General features: G+C 42.4%; 1 protein-coding gene across 1 annotated transcript in view; it reads right to left on the bottom strand.

The window, feature by feature from the left end:
- The window catches only part of VIT (vitrin), a 50,442-nt gene that overhangs the window by 11,482 nt on the left and 13,895 nt on the right, over nucleotides 1–25,065 (bottom strand). The window contains exons 3-13 of the mRNA XM_005141011.3: nucleotides 23,722–23,787; nucleotides 22,543–22,699; nucleotides 20,504–20,637; nucleotides 16,536–16,613; nucleotides 13,637–13,717; nucleotides 11,611–11,817; nucleotides 10,934–10,984; nucleotides 5,981–6,019; nucleotides 5,827–5,883; nucleotides 5,160–5,222; nucleotides 2,633–2,680 (exon numbers count right to left, since the gene is read on the bottom strand). Of these exons, the coding sequence (XP_005141068.2) occupies nucleotides 2,633–2,680; nucleotides 5,160–5,222; nucleotides 5,827–5,883; nucleotides 5,981–6,019; nucleotides 10,934–10,984; nucleotides 11,611–11,817; nucleotides 13,637–13,717; nucleotides 16,536–16,613; nucleotides 20,504–20,637; nucleotides 22,543–22,699; nucleotides 23,722–23,787 (981 nt within the window). The remainder of the gene's footprint in view (nucleotides 1–2,632; nucleotides 2,681–5,159; nucleotides 5,223–5,826; nucleotides 5,884–5,980; nucleotides 6,020–10,933; nucleotides 10,985–11,610; nucleotides 11,818–13,636; nucleotides 13,718–16,535; nucleotides 16,614–20,503; nucleotides 20,638–22,542; nucleotides 22,700–23,721; nucleotides 23,788–25,065) is intronic.

Raw genomic sequence — 25,065 nt, 5'->3', positions numbered from 1 at the left:
ATGAGCTGGACTTGTACATAGTCTGCCTTGGTCAGCCATACAGATGAAAATGGTTGTGGTTTTTTTCTTTACAACATGAAATGGCCCGCAGCTTGCCCTCCTGACTGTTCAAGTCTAGGCTTTAATTATATGTGCACATTACAGTTCCTCAGTAGTAGACCAAAGCCATGCTTTATCCTGCAGCCTGTGCACCACACACCTCACATATTCTGGTTTGGTATTCCGTATGTGCAGTTCCCCCCTGCTTGCCTTACTTGCAGAACAGAAAGTAGGTGGATTTAACACTGGTGAAATTAGATATTAATATGTGCCATTCATTTTAGCAACTAAATTGTATAAGGAAACTAATTTATAGATATATACCTCATGCATTTATCTGCATCCAATCAAATCCATATTCTTTACCCAGGCATACAGCTGACGTTAGCTTTGCCACAGTTGAAACCCCAAGTGTAGGCAATGCAGCATTTTTCATTGTTATTTGCCAGTGCAATTACCAGTTCTTGAAGGTTGTGGGTCAGCTGCCTGATTTGTGTTTAGTGTAACAATAAGGTCACCCACCAAATAATCTTCCTCAACTAATTGGGGAGGTGGTCAGTCTCTATGGGCCTCCCTGTCCTGCCAGTCCAATTTAATGTTGTTATTGCCATGGGAATTTCAACTCCCTGCATGGGCAGTCTACTCCATGCTAATTAAAGTTCCCTTCACTGATTGTCACAGCTGTCCATGCTGATTAAACTTCCCATTCATTTAAGTAAGGCAACAGTGACTACATCCATGCCAGAAAGCATTCCTTTGAAGTGACAATCTGAATTCATCAGACTTTATCACAGTAGTCTATGCAGGCAGTTCAGTTGCTGAGAAACTATTAATACAACATCCCTTCCCCCATGCACAACCTCTCATTGCATTTAATGCAATCTGTCATTTTCTGCCTTAAAATACCCTTCTCCACTCCTGGGCCTGGTGCTGTAGCTTTTTCTAAATAAGCACAGTGCTGGCTTAAGCTATAGAGGACAGAAATGCTTCCTCCCTTTGGCTCAGGCTGGAGAAGGGATCTCTATTCCTGTCTGGGACGATGCAAATTTTGACTCTACAGCCACTGCTGCCGACACTGTATTTGCAAGCTAATGCATATGAGCTATGCTGCTCATCACAGCCACTACAAGCATTAGTCATGCCTCAGCTTTGAAGGAAGCAGTGTTCAAGGGAATGGTCTTTGTAAGGACCACCAGCAAAGCCCTCTTCAGCAATGAAACTGGTGATGGAAAAGACATCTTACATTAGATGGTCCAGCCCCTCATAAGAGAGTATCCTGTCATGAGCTGGCCTGTAGTTCATGTAGTCTGCTTTAAAATTTTCCAAGGAAAGGCATATGTGTTCTATATGGAACACGTAGAATCTGCAGTTGGTAATTGCTCCTGATTAAGGCATTCATGGTCTTGTTGCTATCTGAGCCTGCTACAAATGTAGGGATTTTCCCCCTCACTTATCAGTAATTATAAAAATGTTGTCATCTCCATATTATCAATTTTAAGTCTAAAATGTCAGAAAATTTCAGTGATGCTTATTCTTTGAGCTCATCTCAAATCCTTCTGTTCTTACCTGAAAATCTTTCCTAAGTACATTGACATCAGAAAAATCTGTTGTCATCTTCACTGATTGCAGCTCTGGACTGTGATCCCAGCTGTGGCATTCCCAAAATACCTTATTATTTACAAATGTATTTCAGTAGCTAGAACCTCCTCTTTGCTGCAGTGTAGCTTCCAACTCTTTCTAGAGTTCATCTGTTCTGCTCCTGCTTTAGGCAGGAATTTGAGACTGATCACAGAATCCCAAGGGTTGGAAGGGACCTTGAAAGATCATCTAGTCCAACCCCCCCTGCAAGAGCAGGGTAACCTAGAGTACATCACACAGGAACTTGTCCAGGCGGGCCTTGAATATCTCCAACATAGGAGACTCCACAACACCCCTGGGCAACCTGTTCCAGTGCTCTGTCACTCACACAGTAAAGAAGTTCTTCCTGATGTTAATGTGGAACCTCCTATGCTCCAGTTTACACCCATTGCCCCTTGTCCTATCACTGGATATCACTGAAAAAAGCCTAGCTCCATCATCCTGACACCCACCCTTTACATATTTGTAAACACTGATGAGGTCACCCCTCAGTCTCCTCCAAGCTAAAGAGACCCAGCTCCCTCAGCCTCTCCTCATAAGGGAGGTATTCCACTCCTTTAATCATCTTTGTGGCTCTGCACTGGACTCTTTCAAGCAATTCCCTGTCCTTCTTGAACTGAGGGGCCCAGAACTGGATGCAATATTCCAGATGTGGCCTCACCAAGGCAGAGTAGAGGGGGAGGAGAACCTCTCTTGCCCTACTACCCACACCCTTTCTAATGCACCCTAGGATGCCATTTGCCTTCTTGGCCACAAGGGCACATTGCTGATGCAAGAACAAACTAATTTTAACTACTAAGATGTAAATGACATACTTTGATCATAATTTTAAACACTGCAATTACTCCTTAAAATGAGATTGTTATCAGCAGTGTCATGGATAGATTTAACTTTTCCCATGTGTGATGCAAACCAGTTATTCCCAGCCTAGTTACTGGATGTTTTAAATATTTACCTGTGTCAAAAAGGCTCAATCCAGGTTTCCACAAGTCTGTTTCCATTGCTTTCACACATGAAAGAGAAGAAACAATATTACTTAAAATAATGGAATTGCTAGAGATTACAAAGTTCTGACTCAATTTAGAAAAGTCATTTCTCATGGTGAATTATCATTAACAACTAGGAGCTAAGGAAACCTGGAAACCTTCATGCACACATTTCAAGCCATATTTAGGAGCCTCGTATCACTGCCTCCAAAGCACTAACCTTTTTTTGTGATTTTAAATATGTGTCTTAAGATCTGATTTGGTCTTGTTCCTTTAAATTGCATTGCTACTGAGGCAAATATATGACTTGAGTATACTTTTGCTTGGCTTAGATTGTTTTCCACTAAAAATCTGCAAGTACCTCTCATCTAGAGATTCCTCTATCCCCTCATCCCATCCAGACATGAAGAAGTTGTCTATGTTTTACTTGCAGCTCATCAGATGTGGAAAACTTCATCAGAATTGCTGCTTTCATTAATGACTCCCAAAGTATCTTTGTTTCGAGCCTGTTGAAGGATTTTCCTAAGAAGTGATGTTTTGCTCTGGGTTACAGCCAGATAAAGCTGTTGCAGTCTTAAAAAACAGACACTGCCACAGCAACTCTTCAGTGTAATTGTCTTGCAAGACATTCTGGGCTAAGTGACTGTGGGATTTCAAGAGAGCTAATGTGCATTGTCAAGAGCTTGGAAGAGTTGGGGCCTTCTGAAGAGCATGCTGTGAGAAGCTGCACAGGCTACTGATGTGGTGAGGAGGGTGTTTTCCCAGCACCCCCTTTTGCTAACCTGAGCTGACGAGAGGAAGTTCCTCGAGAGCCCCACCAAACCCGCAGAACTGCTGTTTGCAGAGCAGCATGCACGCTTGGTAGGATCAAGAAACACAACTCTCTTTTCCAAGAAAGCAAGGACTTCCTCAGGAGTTTCCCTTTGATCATTAAAAATTGACTGCTTGGAAGCAGCACATCTGAGCTGCCAAAACCTTGGCTGAAAAAAAGATAAGGATTCATTGGGAATGAATCAAGTATGTGTTTGCAGATATTTTCCTTCTTGTTCTGTGATGGAGGAAAAGGAATCATTCATGATGGGAAGTTTGTGCTTTGTAATCACTTTCAGGGGGACCTTAAGGTGCCTTAAGCTATTAGGTGGGGTCAAACTCAGATTTTGATTTAAACAAGACTCAGCACTATGTTCCCCTGTTTCTCTGGCAAAGATGCAGCTAGCCTGAGGGCTAGCCAGCCTATCCTTCAGTACAGATGTTAGAGGTCTTCCCATTTCAGCCTGCCAGGAAGGCAGGTCTGACATCCCAGGGTATTCCCACCCTATAAGTGGTGTCACATAAGAAGAGCATTGTCATGACTGGCATTATTACAGGCAATGTATTTGCTCTGCTGTTCAGTTCAGGAAAATATTGCCCCCCTGTCTCCCCTCCAGAGGTGGGTGCTGGATTTTGCAGGGGCAAAGTGAATTGGGAGAGCACAGAAAAAAGTGAGATTGGAAAAAAAGAAATGGCTGGGACATCAATATGGCCAAAAAACATGAGAAAGATAAACATGGAGGGAAACCAGAAGGAAAAGGTGGAGCTGTGAGAAGGGCTGTGTGTGAGAAAGAGCTGTGGGAAGCATCCGTGGGACCCTCCACCTGCTCTGCTTGGGGACCCCATGGAAGTGAACACACCCTCACCTTTGCTCCTTGTACCTGTGCCTAGTCTTCTACCTTGCTATTCTGATCCTGACCTTGCCTTGCTGGTGTCCTGCCTCAGTTGGTCAAACCTGTCCCATCTCTGGGAACTTGTCTGGGCTGCTGGCTGGCCCTGGGTACCATCACCAGACTTGCTGCTCTTCTTGTTGGGGCTTTCTGCATCTGTGACCCTTGCTGGTGAGGGGCAGCCCTGCCTGTCTTTCTGCCACCTCAGATCCCATCCCTCAACTCCACACTGGATGCTCCTGGTCAAAATCTGTCTCTGAGAAACTTTGCTGTTCTGTCAAGGGAGATTTAGTGTTTCTAAGTGCACTGTGCACTCAGGAGCCCTGGGAAGTTGTCAGTGTCCTTGCAGAGCACCTGTTGATGAGGCTGCTTGCTGATGAAGGGTGGTGAATTGCACAGTTAGTGAGGAAGGGAAGTACAGGTGATGTTTCTGCCCTCATCACTAAAGGCAATCTCTACTGTTCCAATGAGACTGGAAGCTCCTGGCAACAACAGGAAGAGAAGATTTAGCAAAAATGGCAGACCTCATAGGCTGCACAGAGCTGGTTTTCTGTTTCTTGTTTTGACTAACAAATAAGGAAAACTGCAAACACTGTGGTAGATTTTGATTCCCATGACCTGAAACGACAGCCTGACAGTGACTGAGCTGTCATTTGCCTTTCACATTCAGTAAGCTGCTAGGTGGCAGCTAGCACAGGACACACAAAGCCACTCTGCAGTACTGCCTGAGGGCTAGTTTGGGGAAGCTAAAACTACAAAAGAGAGCAGACAATCTACTGCTAGCAATCTTGCTCACCCAAGTGGGATGGGGAGCTGTCAGCCCTCCGGAAAGCAGCAACAGGCTCTTGGCGCTGAATACCTGTGTGATCCAACAAAGAGGCAAGAGGTCAGATGCCAGCATGCGAGGACACAGAAGCACAATCACAAGGGATGCTGTGGCCCTGAACTGTCTTTCTGCACATGTTTTCAAACAAATGGAAAAGGAAGAATTTGAAAGCTGAAGGAGTATGGCAAAGGCAGAAGAGTTTAATGTTAGTAGGGGCTGCACAGTGCAGCTATTCACTGGTGCACTGGAAAAAGGGGTAGTGGGTGCAGAGATGAAGCTCATGCTCAGAGCCTGGAAACTGAAAACACATGTCTCCCCTTGGGGTCAGGCCTTCATCCTCCAAACTTACACAAAATGTCCCTCTCATTTTACAACAGCTAATGTTATAGAAAAGACACTTATGAATGTGTTTAGAATATTAATTTGAGAACAATTCTAAGTTTAGTAATAATTTCTTTGTTTTTTCTTTAAAGTTCCACTATTGTCACACAATAACCAGTGTGATATCTGTTCTAACTATGTCCTGCTATGAACACAGTTAGAAGTGAAAAACAGTGCATTACTACATGACTCACTAGATTTGAATGGTGGAACTAGCTATAGGGAGGAATCAGAGGAGGGATTGTAATGTCTTTACCTGTATTGGGTCTGAAAATATTCCTGTTACTTGCAAAGGTGGATGTGCCCCTGAATGCTTTGAAAATATTACATTGGTTAGTACATGTAACTTAAACACAAGTTTAATATTCTCACAATACAAGTCTGCTATTCATTGTTAATTTAAGACATACCTGTGTTCTGTCCTCTTCCTTGTGCAGCCTGAACCTGTCCTAAGTAAATACCAAAAATGGAAAAGTGTTATTTAGGCCATGTTTGATTCAGTGGTACTGCTACCTGGCTCTTTCACTCTGCCTCATTTTATAGCAGTCAGAGTTAATGGTTCATATATAGAGAGTTTTAGTTATATACTTTCTTAGACATTAACTATGTATTTTGAGCCCACTTGAAGAAGGATTGCCTTGCTCTGTCTCTCATGTAGATTAGCCTACTTAACAGTCCCTTCAGTTATGACTATTACATGTACAGGTCTGCATTTAGAATCATAGAATCATAGAATAGTTAGGATTGGAAAGGACCTCAAGATCATCTAGTTCCAACCCCCCTGCCATGGGCAGGGTTACTCCTGTGATTTGCTTTCCCTTATGACTTTCCTTCTCTCACTCATGCTGGTTATCTATGTTTATTTCTATTTTCAGTACCATCCAGTTGTACTGGTTGTGTGAGGGAGGTTAAAAAAGCACCCCAAAACCAAAATACTCCCTTTGCCCTAAACAGATACTACCCTTTCTACAGAGAGTGAGAAATACAAGCAAGCAGGCAGACTGTAAATAATGAGACAATGACAAAAATAATGTGAGAGAATTAATGTGTCTGAAACGTCTTCACCAGTGTCTACACAAAAGGCTTTTTTAAAGGTGGTTGGGTTATTAAATTCCCATTGTTCAAAACTATTAAAGGCTCAAGGCATTTGCAGATGAAAACCATGTCTTTAATCTTGCCTCTCTTTTTCTTAATTATCCTTAAGAGGCTTGTGAACAAACTTATCCTTTAACAAGCCTTTATGCATTAGTTTTTTCAGAAAGATTAATTCCAAAGCTTGGTGAAATCAGTAGAAATATTCTAGCTGGCTCCTGTGAACACTGGATAGAGGCCCATGAGATATTTTTATCCGTAAGATATCATAAATGAGGCCATTTTGAATGGTTGTCTCAGAAAACAGGAATTGCTGCTCCTTGGGAACTTGATATTGCAAAATTAGGTAACAGCAAATAGTCTGTGTTTGACCCAAACTTGAACCTTCACAGGCTGCTGAAAGCCTTTTGATGGGATTTCTAGGAGCTGTCCTGAGAGACCCTGTAAACTCCAGATGCCAAAGAGATCCTGTTTGAGGAAGTAACAGGCTCATCCGCCAAAACTGGCAATGCTTTTAAACACTATAGTCTTGTAGCTCTGGCTCCAGATGGACCTCAGCTAGCCCAGGCTGTTTGCAGGCTGTGGAGGGACAAATCTGTCTGTCCAGCAGAGTTGTATGGGGCTGCGTGTGTCATTCCTTCCGTACACGAGATCAGAATGTGCCAAAGCAATGGAAGAAAATTAGCTCAGATCCTGAGAATTCATCTTGTTTGCCACAACCATGCCCTTGTGTGAATGTAGCACTCTTTACAAGGTCAGTGGAAACAATGTACAGGAGGGTAAGAGAGAGATCAGCTTAGTCTCAGAAGTATTTTATCCCACTTTTAAAATGAATTAACCCTACCCTCCGCACCCGTGTTAGCAACAGGGATTTCTCTCTTTCTCTTTGGACTGTGCTGGGCCTTGCTCTTCCCGCTTGCTCTGCTTCCCCACAGTAAGCTGGTTTCTGCCATGTTTTGGCTGGCTTGAGAAAATATGGTGGTAGTAGAGAGGAAGAGGTTGGGATTGCACTTCTGTGATCTTCACCTCTGGGATGCCATTGAGCCTGCAGCCTGTGAACGCGTATTCATTAAAGCAGAACTCTGTGCAAGCTGGAGGTTGAGGCAGGACTAGAATTTTAGGCCAAACTGGGGTTAGGGAGTCACTCCATGGATCCATAGAACTGGGTCAGAAATGACAACAGTTGGACTAAGCAGCTCTTGATTGGGAGCTGGTCCTGTAGCAAGCACAGAAGCATGGAGGCAAAAAAACATAGGGACAGTGGAGAGAAATGCAATTTGGAGTGGACCTTGCAAATGATGGGACCACATTTGAGAAAGCAAGCAGCTACTCTGTGCACAAAGCATGCCTGTGTGACATGACTTTTGATTGCAATGTTCACAGCAGCAGCGATTTGTTCCCAGTCCTCAGCTAGGGACCTAGCAGCTGTGCAAGAAAGGATCGCTTGAAAAGCTGGGAGGAGAGAGAGCAAGTGAGCCTGTGACCCTTGGGAGTCTGCTTGGTTAACTGCTGTAGGAAAGAGGCAGAAGCTGTCATTATACCACAGCATGACTGAATTTTAAGTTGCTCCCAGAGCAGGAGACAGTTTGCATCCACTTTCAAAGCCCACTTCCATTGCTCCTTCCCCCTCAGGAGTGCATGCTGCATTGGTGAAGGGCTGCACTTGCTAGCAGGACAGATAGGAATAAGCTGTCAAATATCATGCTAGTCATATCAGTGGTTTTTCATTTAGCGGTTTTGCCACATTAAGACTTTTAAGCAGGGGTCCTGTGATGGAGCAGAGCCTCAGGTATTTTTCCTGTTTCTGTATCTTTGATAGACTGAAGATAGAGGGGAAAAAACCCTAGCAAGAGCTAGGATGGAGTTTTGCCCTGCTCTAATGCTTTAATCTGCAAGTCCTGCTTTTCCTTTGCCACTGCGAACTTTTGCCAGTATCAGTGGTTGGAAATGGAAATGCAGGAGCTCTCAGCAGCAACAGCTGTGCTTATTCTGACTGTGCTCTATTTCAAGGGTTTTTACTTTTTAAGTGGCTTTTGCAGACAAACTACCAGTGCCCTGTGTGTCCCTGCAAGACAAGATGGACAGGAGAGCGTCTGATTCTGCACGGTCAAGCCGTACTCCAGTTGAGGCCAATAGCATCATCAGAAACTCAGGTCTGAACAATAGCAGTGAATCCAGAAGGCTTCTCAGATAGAGAAAGCTGATAAACTGCTTTGTGTCTGGTCATCACTTCAAAACTCTAAGTGTCCTTCCTGGTTTGTTTGTTTGTTGTTTGTTTACTTTTTAAGGCAGTTCTTCTCCTTTAGGATCAAGAAAGGAGAATTCAGGAAGCTGTATCATGAGTACAGACATGCTGGATGTGGTCCTGGAAATGAAGTCTGCGAAACCAGAAAATCAGAAGTAGGTCTCCACCACTCCTCCATCTCATGTCCGTAAGTCTGACCGCTTTAGTCTTTTGGGTGTCAATTTGTGTTTAGAACTTCAGTAAAGAAAATGTTGAAGAGAGATGGATCAAAATTGCAATGAAGTGAAAAGTGAGTGCTTCGGGGTTGTGGTTTTTGTTGGTTTGGGGTTTTTTTTAATATTAATTTTTTGACCAACAGTTTGGTCTAATTCCCACTGATTTCAGTGTTGGCAGAACTTTACCCTCAATGTGTATCTCTGACTGGGGAACCTCAAACAGGGTTTCCTAATTGCTAGTAAAACCAATAATGGCCTCTTCTTCTGTGCTCTATCACGTGCTTGGCTCTGAATTACTTGGCAGCAGGGACATCCACAGTTATGTATGTGAGAGCAAAGCTGAGCTCAAGGCACTCAGAAACAGCAACAGATTATTAAGCCTAATGGTGGTCCAGCTACCTTTTCATTCAAAAGTTATCATATCCCCATGCCCAAAAACTTGTAAGCAGTTAATCTCCTTTACTTGATTACACAGCCAACCAATTACACACTGTATGGGAAAACAACTCTAAAGAGAGTCACAGAATCATAGAATGGTCTGGGTTGGAAGCGACATTAAAAGATCATGATCCAAACCCCCTGTCATGGGCAGGGACAACTTCCACTAGACCAGGTTGTGCAAAGCCCCATCAAGCCCAGCCTTGAACACTGCCAGGGATGGGGCAGCCACAAATTCTCTGTGCAACAAGTTCAGTGTCACCACCTTCCTAGTGAAGAATCTTTTACTAATAATTAATCTAAATCTCCCTCTTTCAGTTTAAAGCCATTCACCCTTGTCCTATCCCTACATGCCCTTGTAAAAAGTCCCTCTCCAAGTTTCTTGTAGGCCCCTGTAGGTACTAGAAGGTTAATATTAGATCTCCCCACAGCCTTCTCTTCTCCAGGCTGAACAACCCCAGCTCTCTCAGCCTGTCTTGCTAGTAGGGGTGCTTCAGCCCTCTGACCATCTTTGTTGCCCTCCTCTCTGCTTGCTCCAGCAGGTGCACTTCCTTCTTACACTGGGGACCACAGAGCTGAACTCAAGTTGGGGGCTAATGAGAGCAGAGTAGAAGGGCAGGATCACCTCCCTTGACTTCCCGGTCACATTCCTTTTGATGCAGCCCAGCATACAGTTGGCTTTCTGAGCTGCAAATACAAGCTGCTGGATCATGTTGAGCTTCTCGTTAACCAGCACCCCCAAGTTTTTCTCCTCAGGGCTGCTCTCAATCCATTTTTCACCTAGCTTGTGTTTGTGCTTGGGGAATACTTGCATTGCAGGCTGTGAGCTGGAATGGGAGCAGGCTTCTGGACTGAGATGCAGATCCCTGAGCAGCCATAAGTCTGCTGTCAGTAATACAAGTGGTATGCCAAGAATAACATCACATTTATGCCAGGCTCAGAGCCACAGCCTGAGGTTTTTGAAAAAGCATTGGTTTAACATAAGTCGGCATTTCAGAGCTCTCAGCCCTAAATTTAGATGACTATGCAGCACTTTGCATGATTTATCTTACAACTCAATCAAGTCTCCCTTTGAGAGCATAAGAAGGAAGCAATAGGAAACATGATTCAAACAGCACAGGGTTTGTCTCAAGTGTTGCAAATCCCAGCATTTGTCAAGGCTGAAACACAGATATTCACTAGAAAAGCTTCCCCAGAGCTGCAGGCAATCAGCATCTCTGACATTCAGGCCAAGCATCTATTTTTCAGTTTAAATTCAGACTTGGATCCAGCCACTGAGTTTGCTGAGGCTTGAAAGGCTATTGACTCATTGCTGCCTTAGAATAATACACTGTACTGCATGTTTTATGGCATACTTACTTCACCATACTTACTTGATGCTGCAGCTACCACAGATGAGTATGCTGGGTGAACACTGCTAGAACCTAAAAATAAGAGATTTTCATTTTTAGCTATTGAAAACAAAGCCCAATGTTAATGAATAAGAGTAAATGGAGAAGGAAAGATTAAGGTAAACCTGGTGTTCAAAAATCATGTGAGAATTCCTTCACAGAGTTTTAATCTTTATAATCCAAAGGCTGTTACAAAAAGCATATTAAAACTTTCATTCATTGAAAGCTACCACAAAATTAATTCTAAAATGAGTTGACCTATTTGTTGAAGTCTCAGTCCAGACACGTGAATCAAAGAACTCTCTGTTGACTTCTATACATGAAAGTCATGACAGTATTTGAGGATGAAGAGCTTATAGGCAAATATATTTTATGTAAAGATACAGACTAGCCATAATTTTACTGCAAATGAACTCCCGTCTCAGCAAATCTACACTTGCTTGTGTTTATGTGAGACACGGTAATTTTGTATGTATCTCAAAGGCACAACTCCAGCCCATCTGGAAATATTTTTTATATCCACTCCTAATATTTCTATACTGAATTACTGAATTAATGATCCACTAAATCATGGCATATTTAGCTGCATGTCTTGTCCTTCAAATTTTAGGGAAGCTGTAGGTCAGGAGGAAAGAAATGCAAACATGCCTGCTACTGACCTATATCTCTGATCCTATGCAGTCCCGGTCTAGTCTTGGCTGCAGCTGCAACTGTTGTGGTTCTGGTTGTTGCAGGTGTTATGGTTGGCTTTGGCGTTGTGGTAGAAGGATCCATTGTTGTGGTTGTTGGTGTTGGGGTTGTGATGGCCACTTGTGTAGCTGGTGTCGGCGCGGGAGACATTTGATATTCTTTGTGGACTGTGTCTCCTGTAGGAAAATCGATGGATGTGTGACATACATGGAAGCATCATTAACCATGCTCACTATTTAAAGCAACCCAGACACTGGTATTCTTCTCAGATGTCTACAAGCATCCTCATCTATAGAGCCATTAATGCCTTTGTTGCTGTGTGGATGTGTAGCACAGGTGCCTGTGTGACACAGTATTACACCACTCTCCAGAGGGTGCTGACAACAGCCTGTTGCAGCCTTCGTGATTTCCCTACACTTTTCTTCTTTGGCCAGGAACACCAATCAGCCTGACAGATGTCTCAGAGCTATGAAAGGGCTCAACCAGCCATCATCTTTTCTCAGCATAATTAAGCAGTTAGAAAGTCCATATAAATGGAAATCTGCTGGCATCTGGCAATAAAAGATGGCCATTCTGAGTCATGGACCAGAATAAAATATGCATTGCCCACCACAAAACTGAAATGCTCTTGGCAGAAGCACAATTTTTAGGTAAGGGTGATGCAGGGAGCGGGTCATTCCAGAGCAGGGAGCGTTAGGGCTTTTGGTGAGGAGAGCGGGGGAGCACACCACCTGGGAGATGCCAATTTCATCTAACTTTGACTTATCTCACAGTTGCTACTACTTTTAAGACGTATCATCTGTTGTGAGAACAGAGACAATTCTAGCTGCAAAATCTGCATCCTAAATATTCTTATATTAATTGTTAAAATGCTTACAGTTCTTTCAAGTTATCATCTCAAAAAAGATCCTTCACTATTATCTTCTCCATCTGTATATTCCATGTTCACCTCAGTCTTATTCCTCTCCTCCCTCTCGCCCACAGCCGTGGGGATGGCCTGACACACTGTGTACACTGAAAGGGAATGGTGTGCAGTGTATTCATTGCTGCACAGCACAAGCTTGTGTTTTACTGCTGGATATCCTCCTTTTGCAAAGCATTGCCATGAAACTGTATGGTGGATTAATTGCCACCTAATGCTAGGCAGTGAAAAACTCAAATCTGACAATTTTAATGGGATAACGCTGAAAGGGACCTCAGAAGAAAAACAAAGCAGCGCCCTCCTCCACACTGCTGCTCTAAAAGAAAGAAGACAGAGGGCACAGTGAGTCTTCCCTGTGATCTGGTGCTGCTGGAGCAAGGAGCAAGCAACAGGGCTTTATATCCCAAGCTGCAAGGAGCAACGAAGATAGGAGCTAACAGCATTAGCAGAAAACCCAAGGAAGTAGAACAATAACAGCAGAGAAAAGATGTTGCTTTGGCGCTTTTTGGCTAGATTTCTGGTAAAGCCTTTAACACAAGAGAAGGGCTTCACAGAGTTAGTTGTTCCCAGTGCTTCTGTGGGCAGGGTGCCCACCTCCGTCACAGTATCTTCAAAGGGTTTGCAGAAATGATGTTGTTTTGGTGCTTGTTGGCTGGGTTTCTGGTAGCGCCTTTAACACAAGAGAAGGGCTCTCCAGGGCTAGCTGTTCCCAGTGCTTCTGTGGGCAGGGTGCCCATCTCTGTCACAGCATCTTCACAGAGCCTGTGGCCTGCATAGGAAATAGCTGAGAACCTTATTGCAGGCTTCTGAAGTTCACGACACCCAAACCACAGGCAAAAATTAAACTGCAAGGGTGCCCTCTCTTCTCTGAATTGGTACATGCCTTCCAAGCACCACTGCAGGTGCTCATGTAATGGCACTGGTTTGGTCTGAAAGAGGCTGCAAAGAGGAGGTTGAATGAGGGAGGTAAAGCTGTATGTATTACCAGCATCAAACTGTTTCCCATAAGCATCTGCAGGCAGTTTAAACTGGGACAGATACTGTAAAAGAATACCAAGATCCCCAACACATACCTTGTTCTGGTGCTTTTTCCGATGTGTTAGTGATATCTGTGCTCTTTACAGCTTTAAGGTCTTGCTCTGGCTTTTTAGGCTCTGAAACAAAATGAAGTACGTTAGGAAAGGCAGCTCTGACAGAAAATACTTCTTGCTCTCATATTTAGAGATTATCAGTCCCCACGGAAGGCATCCCATCACCTGGCACAAGGTATGTCAGTCAGTCCAACCAGAGCTTGCTCACAAAGAAAAACTGGTGGCTGGGTGCCTCTAGAGGGTAGCCAACCCCTACTTCTGGTGCTTAATTTAGGCATTTTTATTGCCCAAAACTTCCTGCCAATATCAATAGAATTTCTGAAGTGAGCAATAAATACAGGTTTTTACCAGTAATAAACCAGTACTCAGGAGAATAATGCATCATGTTGTTGATTTTTCTTCTGAGTAGCAGTGTGTCCTCAGAATCAGGGTCACAGTATGGGCAGGGCGTTTGGGGAACACAAGTTATCATGCAGTATTTCAGTCACTAATTCACGTTCCGTTCTAGTTCTTTTTTGCCTGACACTGTCACATCATCATGGGGCCAAATCCCAAAAGCCACAGACTGGCTTAGAAGGAAAAGGGAGATTTTTTTGTCCTTTTTAATTCTTCTAAGACCCAAAGTCATCAAAGTACTTTGAAAATTTATTGCAGTTTATTTACTGCTACCCTGCAAGAGAATCTGCCTCTGCTTTTATGTCTTACTGAGTACTGGAGGATTTTGATCTTCCTTTTTTTTCCTCTTTAGTTATTTTGGCAGCTTTGACCTATTAAAGAAATAAGCCCAGGGATAATGGTTTCCTAAAAATTTGTGTTATTTTTTAAAACAGCATTTTTTGATCGTTTCTACCAGCTGTGAATAGTTAAAATTTTGGGAAGGATTTTTCTTGCTGTACCCAGAAACTGGGAAGCACTGTAACCACTTAGCAGCATTTAAAGAAATCTCAGGCACTCTGAATCTCTGGTGTCCCTGGGATGAGGACCAAAATTGCATCTCTGACAGCTGATGAGGGCTTTTTGCTAATCTGGCAGCAAGTGAGAGTAATCCTCAAAGTACTGCCTTTGTGTCTACTGATAATTGGTTTAAGTATCCAAGTGAACAATGTGTTCTCTGTAATTTAAATCAGAAGAAAATTGTAGCTTTTTAAAAATTATAAAAGAAGTAGGAAATCCTCTATCATAAAATGGCACTAGCACCACAGATCTTTATCTCAAGAAAAAGCTGTTTCTAACAGCTGAGATTACTGGGCTTAGGTGGCAGGGCTAAGGAGTGCTGACAGGGACAAGCAGGGCTTGGGAAGGTGAATAGTGACCATCAGATTTCTTTACTACCTATGGCATGGGGCTGGGCAAAGCAAGGCAATGGCAATCACTGGATTTCATGTAACAGTGATTATTTATGCCTTTGATCATTCTGGATTTTCTCTGCTTGAATGCACAGTCTCTGTTGCTAGGATCCTAACATTTTCATTCACCCTGTTTGATTCAAGAGCAAAGTGAAGAGAAGCTGCTTGAGTCTTTGGTTTGCTGGAGGAGCATATTCTTGATATTTTGTTTGAATGACTGAGCTGTGACTTGATGCTCCCTGTTTCTCACATAATGTGGTTTAGTACTGGTGGGAGAAATTACTGCTTTCAGCCTGCTGACCTCTGCTCTGGCTGTGATTGTCCCTAGTCTAGTCTGAGATGTTTGGGCTGATACCTAAAGTGTTGAGTATATTTTGGAATGATGAGATGTGGTTTTAGTAAATGTTTCATAGAAAAAGCGAAGATTTCTAAGGTATCGCTTCCCTTCTAGCAGTGCATAATATTTGGATCAGTAATTTCTGTGTACAAAATCAAGATATAATCAAATTTGTACCTACTATTTGCAAAGGTATTGTAAACTAAGGGCATGGCTTTGAGTGATGCATACTCAGTCTGAACAACTGCAACTTTTAGATTTGCCTTTGTGCAAATAAAAACCTAAAGATGAGGAAAAAGCTTTCTACTTCACTTCCAAGGACCAAACAATAATGTACAGGAGGACTGTAAGGACACTAAGTAACCTCTGTGTGGCCTTGAATTGATGCACCCACTGACAGGCATTTGAGTTTATGGAGAAGATAAGGCAGGTTTTGTTACACCACAGCTCACTGAATAAGCTCAGGGAGGCTCAGGCTCAGCAATCAGCCAAAGAGCTGTGTTAGGGAAGTGTATAGCAATGCAAGACATTCATTTTGTTTTCATTCGCAGCCCCATAGGAATAGTCTGGACTTTAAACAGTTGTTACAGGGGGCACAAACAAGTGTCGTTTCAGCGAGGGAGGCACTTTATGTGCTCTTGAATATCAGCTATCACCTGGTGTGAGACTTGATCAAAGACCTCTGAAAACAACTAAATTATTTAAACTGAGTCTTACAGGGTAGGATGCTGACTAAAATGGTTATACAGAGTAGTTCCTTATTGTACCATCCTTAGCTAAAGCTGCTGTGTGTTGCCATCTGTGTCATTAGTATTATATAATTATTTTTTATTATACTCTCAGCACTGTATATCAAGAGATAACATTAATAACATCAGAGAAAGTCAACATATATAACCTCAGATGCTTTCAAATAATCAGTACAACATCATACTCACTAACAGATTTAAAGCACATTTAAAGGGGGAAAGCACTTGGAAACATAAGTCTCTGAAATACTGTCTGACCAAAAAATAGAAATTGTCTGGGATAATTTCCATATGCTTAACATAAAAAAATACCGTGACAGATTTGGGTGAGATGTTAAGGGATGCATGATCTTCTTACTCTGAATAGTTATATCTTTGCATTGCACAACTGAGAAGCTGCAACAGAGAGTTGTGAATGAATGAAGGGAAAGTCAGTTACAGTTACTTGCCTGATTTAACAGCTGTGCCTTTTGAAGAGGAATATTCAAGAGTTGATGGATACGTCACACCTTTTCTTGGCCTGCCCTCTTAAAAAAAAACAAAACAATTAGCATCACAAAATATTCTAAGTTTTTTTTGCGATAAAATTCTCATCTAAGATATGTGCTCAGAATCAGACCCCACTTCTTTACTGCTCAACTCATTTGTCTTTCTGATGGCAGAATCTCAAAACCATGTCACTAAAAATGCTAGTGTCTAAATCCAGCATCATAAAAAAAAGGTTAGAAAGCATGAAAACACAGACCTGGGAAGGATTTGAAGAGGTCAGTCTGTTTATTTCTTTGCTGTGAAATGGTGTTAAGCATAAGGGGGCAGTTCCTGAAGGGCATCTGTGTAACCTGTACTTAAGCCCATGGCTTCCCTAGGCAACCTTTTCCAGAGCCAAACTATACAATTGACTTTAGACAGCATGTTTGATGTGGGATTCATTTCATCACGCACACAGCATTCTTCTCTGACTTGACTTTTGCAAGATGCCATTTCTGGCAATAGTCTTTAGCAATAATAACAGTAAGAGAAGGCTGTGCTTGTGTGTGGGAACATATGGCACCTATATTTATATCTAAAATGAGGGTCCTGTCTTAAAACAATGAGGCACGTTTCCCAGTTAAGCTTTAAACCACAAATCTTTTTACTGCTGCAGCAGGTGCCATCTGTATTGATACATGTAGACATGCAATTTTATCTTTTGGGACAATTTTTATATTCCCAAATATGACTGAATGAAAAGTGTGGCAGTATAGGGAAGACAGCCCTGGACTCTAGGAATTGGTGGATGTAGAATTTCCAGACTGTGGTGACTGTCTCTACAAGATGCTGTGCTGTGTCATGCATCTGGACCACCTCAGATGAGACCTACCTCCACTTCCTGCAAAACCCAAGTTGTGATGGTGATGCTAGGTTTGCTTTCCTTTATTCCCTTGGTTACTTGGTGGATTCTTTGGGAAGATGTATATAGCAGAGGTAATGATGTAAAGAGCTCTTCCATTTCTCATTTACAGTGGTATAAACTGAGAGCAGCTCCACTGAAGTCAACACAAATTCACCAAAGACTGGAGCACGCCAGTTAGCATGGAAGGACAAGCTGGAAAGAGCTTCCTTCTTGCTGCTAGGCCTCTCTCAGAAGCTGGCTTAAGTGAAGGGCAGCAGATTTTCACATTCACTTTTCCTGGAGCTAAAACTGGGATCAGAAGCCAAGCAGGACTAGAGAGCTCTTCTGCCAGTTTGGTAGAAACATGGAAAAGGTATAAGATTGCAGATGATTTCTAAACGCATTTCTTAATCCCCAGCAGAGTCAGAACTGTCAGGTATGAGTGGCTGGTACATGGAGGCAGCACTGGCGTAATAATCTGATCTTTATTTAAAGTATTTCTGTGCTAATCTGATTTCTAATGCAAACCTGAAGCCCACTGCTGTGCAAATAAGCTAACTAGTGTGGGGAGGCTGGCTGCTCCTGGACTCTGGGGTTTTTGATCAACAGCAGCTTGCGTTCCATCTTTGACCATGAGGTAGGATTGAGGTCTGGCCTGAATGTGGCCCTGCTCTCTGGGGCAATGGTAATATGTCTTTTTCACTGTCTGGAAGAAGTTACATCTAGGTTTGAGTTTGCTTAATGTACTTAAAAATGGATTCACATATGGGCTGAAAACCTCAACTTCTGGCCATTGAAGTACAAGCAATGGGGTGGTGGCTGCTCACCCTCTCATGCTTATTTGTGACAAGCATACTCAGACTTCTAGGACTATTTTCCTAAACCACTAGCTGCAAAACTCCCACTAAAGTGAATGGAGTCATTCAACTGAGTGCCAAAGCATTTTAGTGCCTGAAAGTGAATACCAGGGCATTTGCATACCTCCTGGTGTGCTGACTGCTTTAATCCCAGAGGACAGACCTCCTTCCCCACTGCCCCTAAATCAGGCCACTTCTTCACCAGAGGATTCCTCTTCTGTGTTCTTTTGTGTGGATGCCCATTCACAATATAAACATCACCAACTCTTGTAGACAATATTCTAAATAGGAAAAAACTCTTGGCACATAACCAAGGTGCAGTATCGCACACAGGTTTGGCCTCTTAAAAAGGGATTTGGCTGGAGAATAGGGAACTCAGTTCAAGCTCTCAAGCTGTCCTGGAAATAATGCCTTAGGTGACTTTGTGTTTTTACTGTGGAATGCTATAAGCAACTCTGTCTTTTTATGACTAATAATTGTAATATTGTTAAAAAAGCACCAAACAACCTAAACCCCACTCATCACTTTTTGTGAGTGAGATCTATCTGCATTCAGCCTCAGGCTGCTGAGGTAATGACAGCCTTCCTGACATTGTAGTCCTTTAAATTTCCCACTAAAATTCTAGAATCCTTACATTTTCAGTAGGTATAGTGAGCTTATTCTTCCTATTTATATATGAAATATGATATTATATATGTTATGTGATGTATTATGTTAGATTTCTGCTTGAGCTAGTTTATAAACCAGGTAGTTCCACTGACATCAATGAGAGCACTCAGCATGTGTAAAACTAAATGGATGAGGGACAAACCCCATTGTGCCCAGATTTCTTATCACCTTCTCTTACATGTGCCTATAACTTTCTCTTTTATCTTCTTATACAGTGTTTCATTAATTAAGAATAAAGATTTGTTACTATAAGTCAAAAATTCCTACAGTTTTATGGGATAACAACTGAGCAGCTGCTGAGGTAAAAAAAATCTCATTTCCCATTTATGTACCAGAAGTACAATGTTCTGTTTGTCAGGGAAAAACCAGCAACAAGTACAAGTAGCAATTCAGCTATTCCAGGAAATTCCTACTTATCCAAAATAAATCCTCCTCATAATGTGGTGTACCCATAGCAGAATGCTATAAAAAATGCATCCAAATATATTAATGCAAACTCCAGATGACAGTCTCTTCTGGTCTGTTTCTGAAGGCTCCTTTACTGTCCACACATTTTCACATGAAAAGAGCATTTCTTCACTTTTAGTGGCTGTACAGTAGCTCGAGGTGTTGATTTTTCCAGGAACGATGTAGTTAACTAACATCAATTGGTCATACCTGTCCTAAACCTAAGTGTAGACCAACAAGAACTGAGACCCTGCATGGATGCAGCAGGAAGTTAGATTTAGAAACTGTATGTAAAACAATGTAAATGAGACCCTCCTTTCACACAGGTAGAATGAGTGCAGGTAGGTTGAAGATAATATAAAGCTGGTGAAAAAAGAATGTGTGAATTTTGTCAGTGAATGCAAGTAAGCTGCTGTATATAATACAGGGGCAAGAAATGAATGAACATTAAATTAAGATGGATTTCCCTGCCCTGATATCAAGACTGTTTGGCTAACAGCAATAGGGAGAATTTGCAACATACTTGGGATGCACCAATTGAATTAATTAATACAGGGTTTGCATAAACACAGTATGGCTATATCTGACTTGAGGTGGGTTGACAAAAGTCAAAAATCACTTTAGAAGGTGGGGAAATCAGGTGCAGGCAGAGGATGCTTCAAATGGCCAAAAGGCTCTTTAGTTCCCTTAGCGGCAGCACTTACCAGGGTGGAGAGCAACTGCAAATAGAAGACCTCCCTGTCAGTACCAAGACTCTGATTTTATGCATCAGCAGCAGGAATGAAGATGCCTTCAGACTGCCTGTCACCCTTGCAGTAGGCTCACACCTACACTGGGGCTGAACCAAGCACACTGCTGGCAAGGTATATGTCTCTCTGCAGGCTATATAGGAAGCCCATAATAAAAACTGTCTCAAATGTGTTACTGATGCTGAAACTATGTGGGGTGGGCCTGTGGTGACTAAACAGGTCTCTAAAGAAGGCTGCTGCCCCCTCTGCCCACTGTTGCCTGGCTGGTTGGGCAGTGGGAACAGCTGGGGAGGGCAGGCAGCTCTGGTGCTCCACCATGATACCTGACACAAGGAAGGACTCCCTCCAGCGCGGCAAGGACAGGGACCGGACCCCATTGGAGAAGCTCCCTCGGTAACCAGAGTGGCCAGCGACTTTCTGGACAAGGATCTTCCCACCTGTGTTGTCGATTATACCACTGCAATGGGAAAACATGGTGTCTGAAGGCAGAAATTCCCTCCAAAAAAACTTAGACACTGTTCAACAAAGAAAGAGGTATGAAGCATTCACTTTTACCTTTAAACCAGGGGCTGTAGTGGAGCTGTGACACTACTACTAAGTCTGCTGCTAAGGAATATCTGTGCTTCTTCCACACAGAGAAGAGCAGTTTGTTACAAAGTGCTGTCAGGATATGTTTGCTATTCTCACCGATCTACTGGTCCTGTGTTTAAGGTTGACCTAGTTGCACACAAGAGCAAGCTACTGCCTTCATTAAAATTCCTGCAGGCTTGATTGAATGACTGAAGATGCAAGGAGATGTACTCAGAGGAGTTTTGGGGCAACCACGTGATGACAGAAATACAAATCTGAGGCAAACCTCCCATTTGCTTGACTTTTTCTTTTGTAAAAAAAAAAAAATAGCATTTTCTTTGAGTTCCCCGATGTATTACCTGCAGTAAACTCTGCCTGGTTCTGATCTCAGCCTGGAGTAAACTGAACACAATATTGCTGGAAGCTGTAGAAAACCTGGCAGGCTCAATGTGTGAGGTACATTAAATGGTGTTTGACATATGACATAAAATGCATTTCATACAGTAAACCTTTGGTGCATACAGCCTGCTGCAGCATCATTAGTAGAGCAGGCAAACCAGGAAGTGACTGTGGCACTAGAGTGGCAGTAGGACTGGAAGGAAGGAAAATAAGTAATGGGCAGCAAACATTGGTGAAGAATACGTTAGAGCTGTAGCTTTCTCTGATGATTACAAGAAGCTGTTGGTAATAGAACTGTACGAAAAGGAAATTTACTCTCTGCAGAAATGCAGCATATAAATTAAACCTACCCAAACCCAGCTGGCAAACAAGGAATCTGGAAACCCTTACTTCAACAATACAGACAGCCAGCATTTGAGCTACAGAGGAAACTGCAGTTTCTACCAGTATTTTGTAGTTCCCCTTTGGGACAAGCAATTTCCATTGTACACTAGTATCTGAAGGAAGAATCGGGTTTGAAAAGCCAGTCATCCAGCAGTCACCCCCTGTCAACGGCCTGAGCGGGCAGAGCTGACACCAGGAGGTGGCAGCCACATGCACACAGGCACTGCATAGCACAGAGGTAAGGTACGAAGTCTCAAAGTATTCAGCTGTGATCCCAGTTATTTCACAGAACTAGAAGCACTGCAGTAGCTCAAATAACTCTGTATGAAGTCACGTTGTCAATCAGGCTTCATAAATTCTTACTGCATTTTCAGCTGAATGCATCCTGTCTCTGCATCCTGCCTACAGTTATGGTGTGTTTTGGTGCTGAAGTTATTCTCCATTAAAATTTTATTCACATTTTTGTATGGATAATCAAACTCAGCAAAATTTGCACCATAAAATTAATGTTATAAATTTGCTTCAGTGACTTTTCTGTAGCAGGACAGCTCTTGATGTCAAGGACAGCTAAAATTCAAATCTGGAGAATCAAAACCAGTTCCAGAAGTATGAGAGTTGTATGTATTCATCCCTCGTGATATGCCTATTTTCTCTGAAGCTTTATTAGTAGCAGCAGCTCTATCCTATCTTCTGCTTGGATAATAACAGTAGAATGGCAATTTGCTATGCATGAATGAGAGATCCACAGCTCTCAAGACAATTCTCCAAAGATTGAGAATTGTGTTCAAACATGACTGATTTGAACAGGGATACAAGATTGTACAGGATTGACAGCACTTTTTAAATTGGATCACTTGCATCAGTCTTTCTCACAGGTTTTCTACTACAAGAGCAGTCTGCAATCAAACCTACAAGGCAGTAGGAACTTTAAAGGGTTTGAAAAGCTGAGAACTCCCTACACCGAAATGACAGCTTTTTCTGAGCCCCTTGCTCATTTATATGCACTCACCTGTGAATTGCAGCATTGCACACGCTGGAAAAGGAAGCATAAATGTCTGTGCCATAAACACGGTATTTTACATCTTGACACCCAGGAGGGCATCTTGCAATGAATTCTGGATTGATTATCTTCCCCGCCTTGACATCGCAATCGATCTGGGGCACATCTGTGAGTACAAAATCTTCGTAAAGTCAGACTGATTATTTTCATAGCTGAGTGATCTTGTCATGGAACAATGAGTAACTGAGTGTCAGGGATGCCCTCCTCTTGCACCTTTGTATCAGTGGTTTTGGGTTACAAGACATGCCTATGTGCTCTGCATCTCTAAAATAACACATAATACCCCCTATACTGAGGGATGTGGCTGCAACTAAGGATGGAATAAAGCAGCCTCAGGGTATTTCTAACCTTCAGTGTTTGCTTCTTTGAAGGAAATATCCTTTATGACACTTTGCTGGAAAGAGAAAGAAATATAGTCACCCAGGCCATGGTTTACATGTGGGAAGGAGGGTTTAGGGAAAGCCGTGGCTGTGAGTCAGTACAGGGAAGGACTGAGCACACACGAGGCAGGATGCTTCCCAAACCTCCTGCTGTGCTCACATAGCTCTGTTCCATCTCTAATGCCAGGCTGCAGCCACAGCCCATTGTCTTGTCTTGATTTTTAAAAAGGTTTGCTGGGAACAATCAACTTGGAACAAGGGGTTAAACATGATTTCACAACCTCACAGCAGGCTGGTTTGTCAACTAGATGAGTAAAATAATCTGTGGACAGAGATGCTTTTACAGTGATGCTTTTACAGCATCAGAGCTGAAAGTTAAGCATCCTAGTGCACAGAACACACACAACTTGCCTCATGCTAATCAGCTACATATGCTTTGTGGTACAGTAGGTCCATTTCACATATTTATGTCTCTCTGTGCTTGCTTAGATCCTTGAGTGGTCCCTAATGACCTATGAAGACACATTTTAGTAGTGAAATACACAGTTTTCTCTTTACACACATTCAACAGCACACACCTTACTAAGTGATTTGATTTCAGTAAAAGAACCTGTCAGGTAATATATGCTTCCACTGGCTCTGCAGACAATTGTGAACAGTTAACCCAGTATAACCTCACTTTGCACTTTTTTGTTATGCATCAGCCATGCCCATTCAAGCAGTCAAGAATTCTACTGGGACCACTTACATAGCTTAGCCTTTTTCATCTTCCTTGTGGCTTCCTTAGCCGCATATGTACAGGTGAGAAACACACCTAAAACAAATAAAACATAGTATCAGGAAGAAGGGGGACTATCAACATCAATCACTACAAACTTCTGTGCATGAGATTTCCCAAATTAGAATCAATGGGTTGAAAAAAATGAAATGGGAATATTCTCAGGCACAGCTAGGTTTCTTTCTGCTGGTTAACTTTACAGTCAAGATGGCATCTACTCTGAGGCAGTTTTATAAAGGCGATTAAAGATCAGTTCACGCATTCATCTGTGAAACTCACTACCAAAAGATACCATTGAGTTAATGTGGTCCAGAAAACTGTGAAAGGCCCCAGTATTTCTACAAGTGATGGAAACTCCTTGTAATCAATGTGATAGAGATGACAGTGAAACAATATGCTCTGGCATAAAGCAATGGGGAAGCTACAGAGAGAAAGGTCCTTCTTAGCAGCCTGGGAGGGAGGGTAACTTGTGTTGTGTTGCTCCATTCACGGGTGGTAGCAGGTATAGGCAGTATTACAGACAGTATGAGGATCTAGTGTGGCATGTCCCAGTATCCTGTCTCAGCAAGGGCACTGATTTTCTTTGATAAGTAGAATTATGATTTTAAAAGTGAAAGAGACATAAACGGTTATGATAAAACGTGTAACACAATATATGGATGCATCTTACATTGTTAGGTTTACTTGCTAAGTGCACAACACAGGAAAACTCTTTACTTTTCACTTTCACTCTCTGTGCTAATTTTGCACTATATTATGGGTAATTAATGCTTCATTACAGATATCCTGACTTCCCTATTCACCTTTCCCTTCTCTGAGCTTTCAAAAGGGAAATGAAACTCTATGATGTGTTGGCTGATCCTCTCATCATTTAATCTTACTAGAATACTCAACAACAGTTTTCTTTGTTTTATGTTCTTCTCCCTCTAGACCTGCTGCAGAGAGTTTGCAGACTTAATCATTCCCGGAACCTGCTGATAAGGAAAAATCAGTCTCATAGTGTTTGAAGTGACAGTGTAGAGATGCGGTATTAGGGCCTTTTGTCACTGGTGTAAAACTGTAGCTAGGAAAAAAGGAGCAAATCAGTGAAAAATAAAGTGCAAAGTCCTAGCTACATGCAATGTTAGGGCATAATATAACGTGGAGGACATAATTTAGTCTCTTAGTAAGTACAGAAAAACTACATGGGTAGCTATGAATTTGAACTAAGAATAGCTATCCTATTAGACTTGAGGATCCAAGCTAAAGGGGATATTGCCTGGGAATATCAGAATTAAAGTCATGCAGCAGTGTTAGGCTGTGTGGTGGCTGGAT

Source organism: Melopsittacus undulatus, chromosome 3, assembly GCF_012275295.1.
Source record: "Melopsittacus undulatus isolate bMelUnd1 chromosome 3, bMelUnd1.mat.Z, whole genome shotgun sequence".
NCBI lineage: Eukaryota > Metazoa > Chordata > Aves > Psittaciformes > Psittaculidae > Melopsittacus > Melopsittacus undulatus.
Note: the sequence above shows the minus strand (reverse complement) of the source record. Positions and strands in the feature narration are given on the sequence as shown.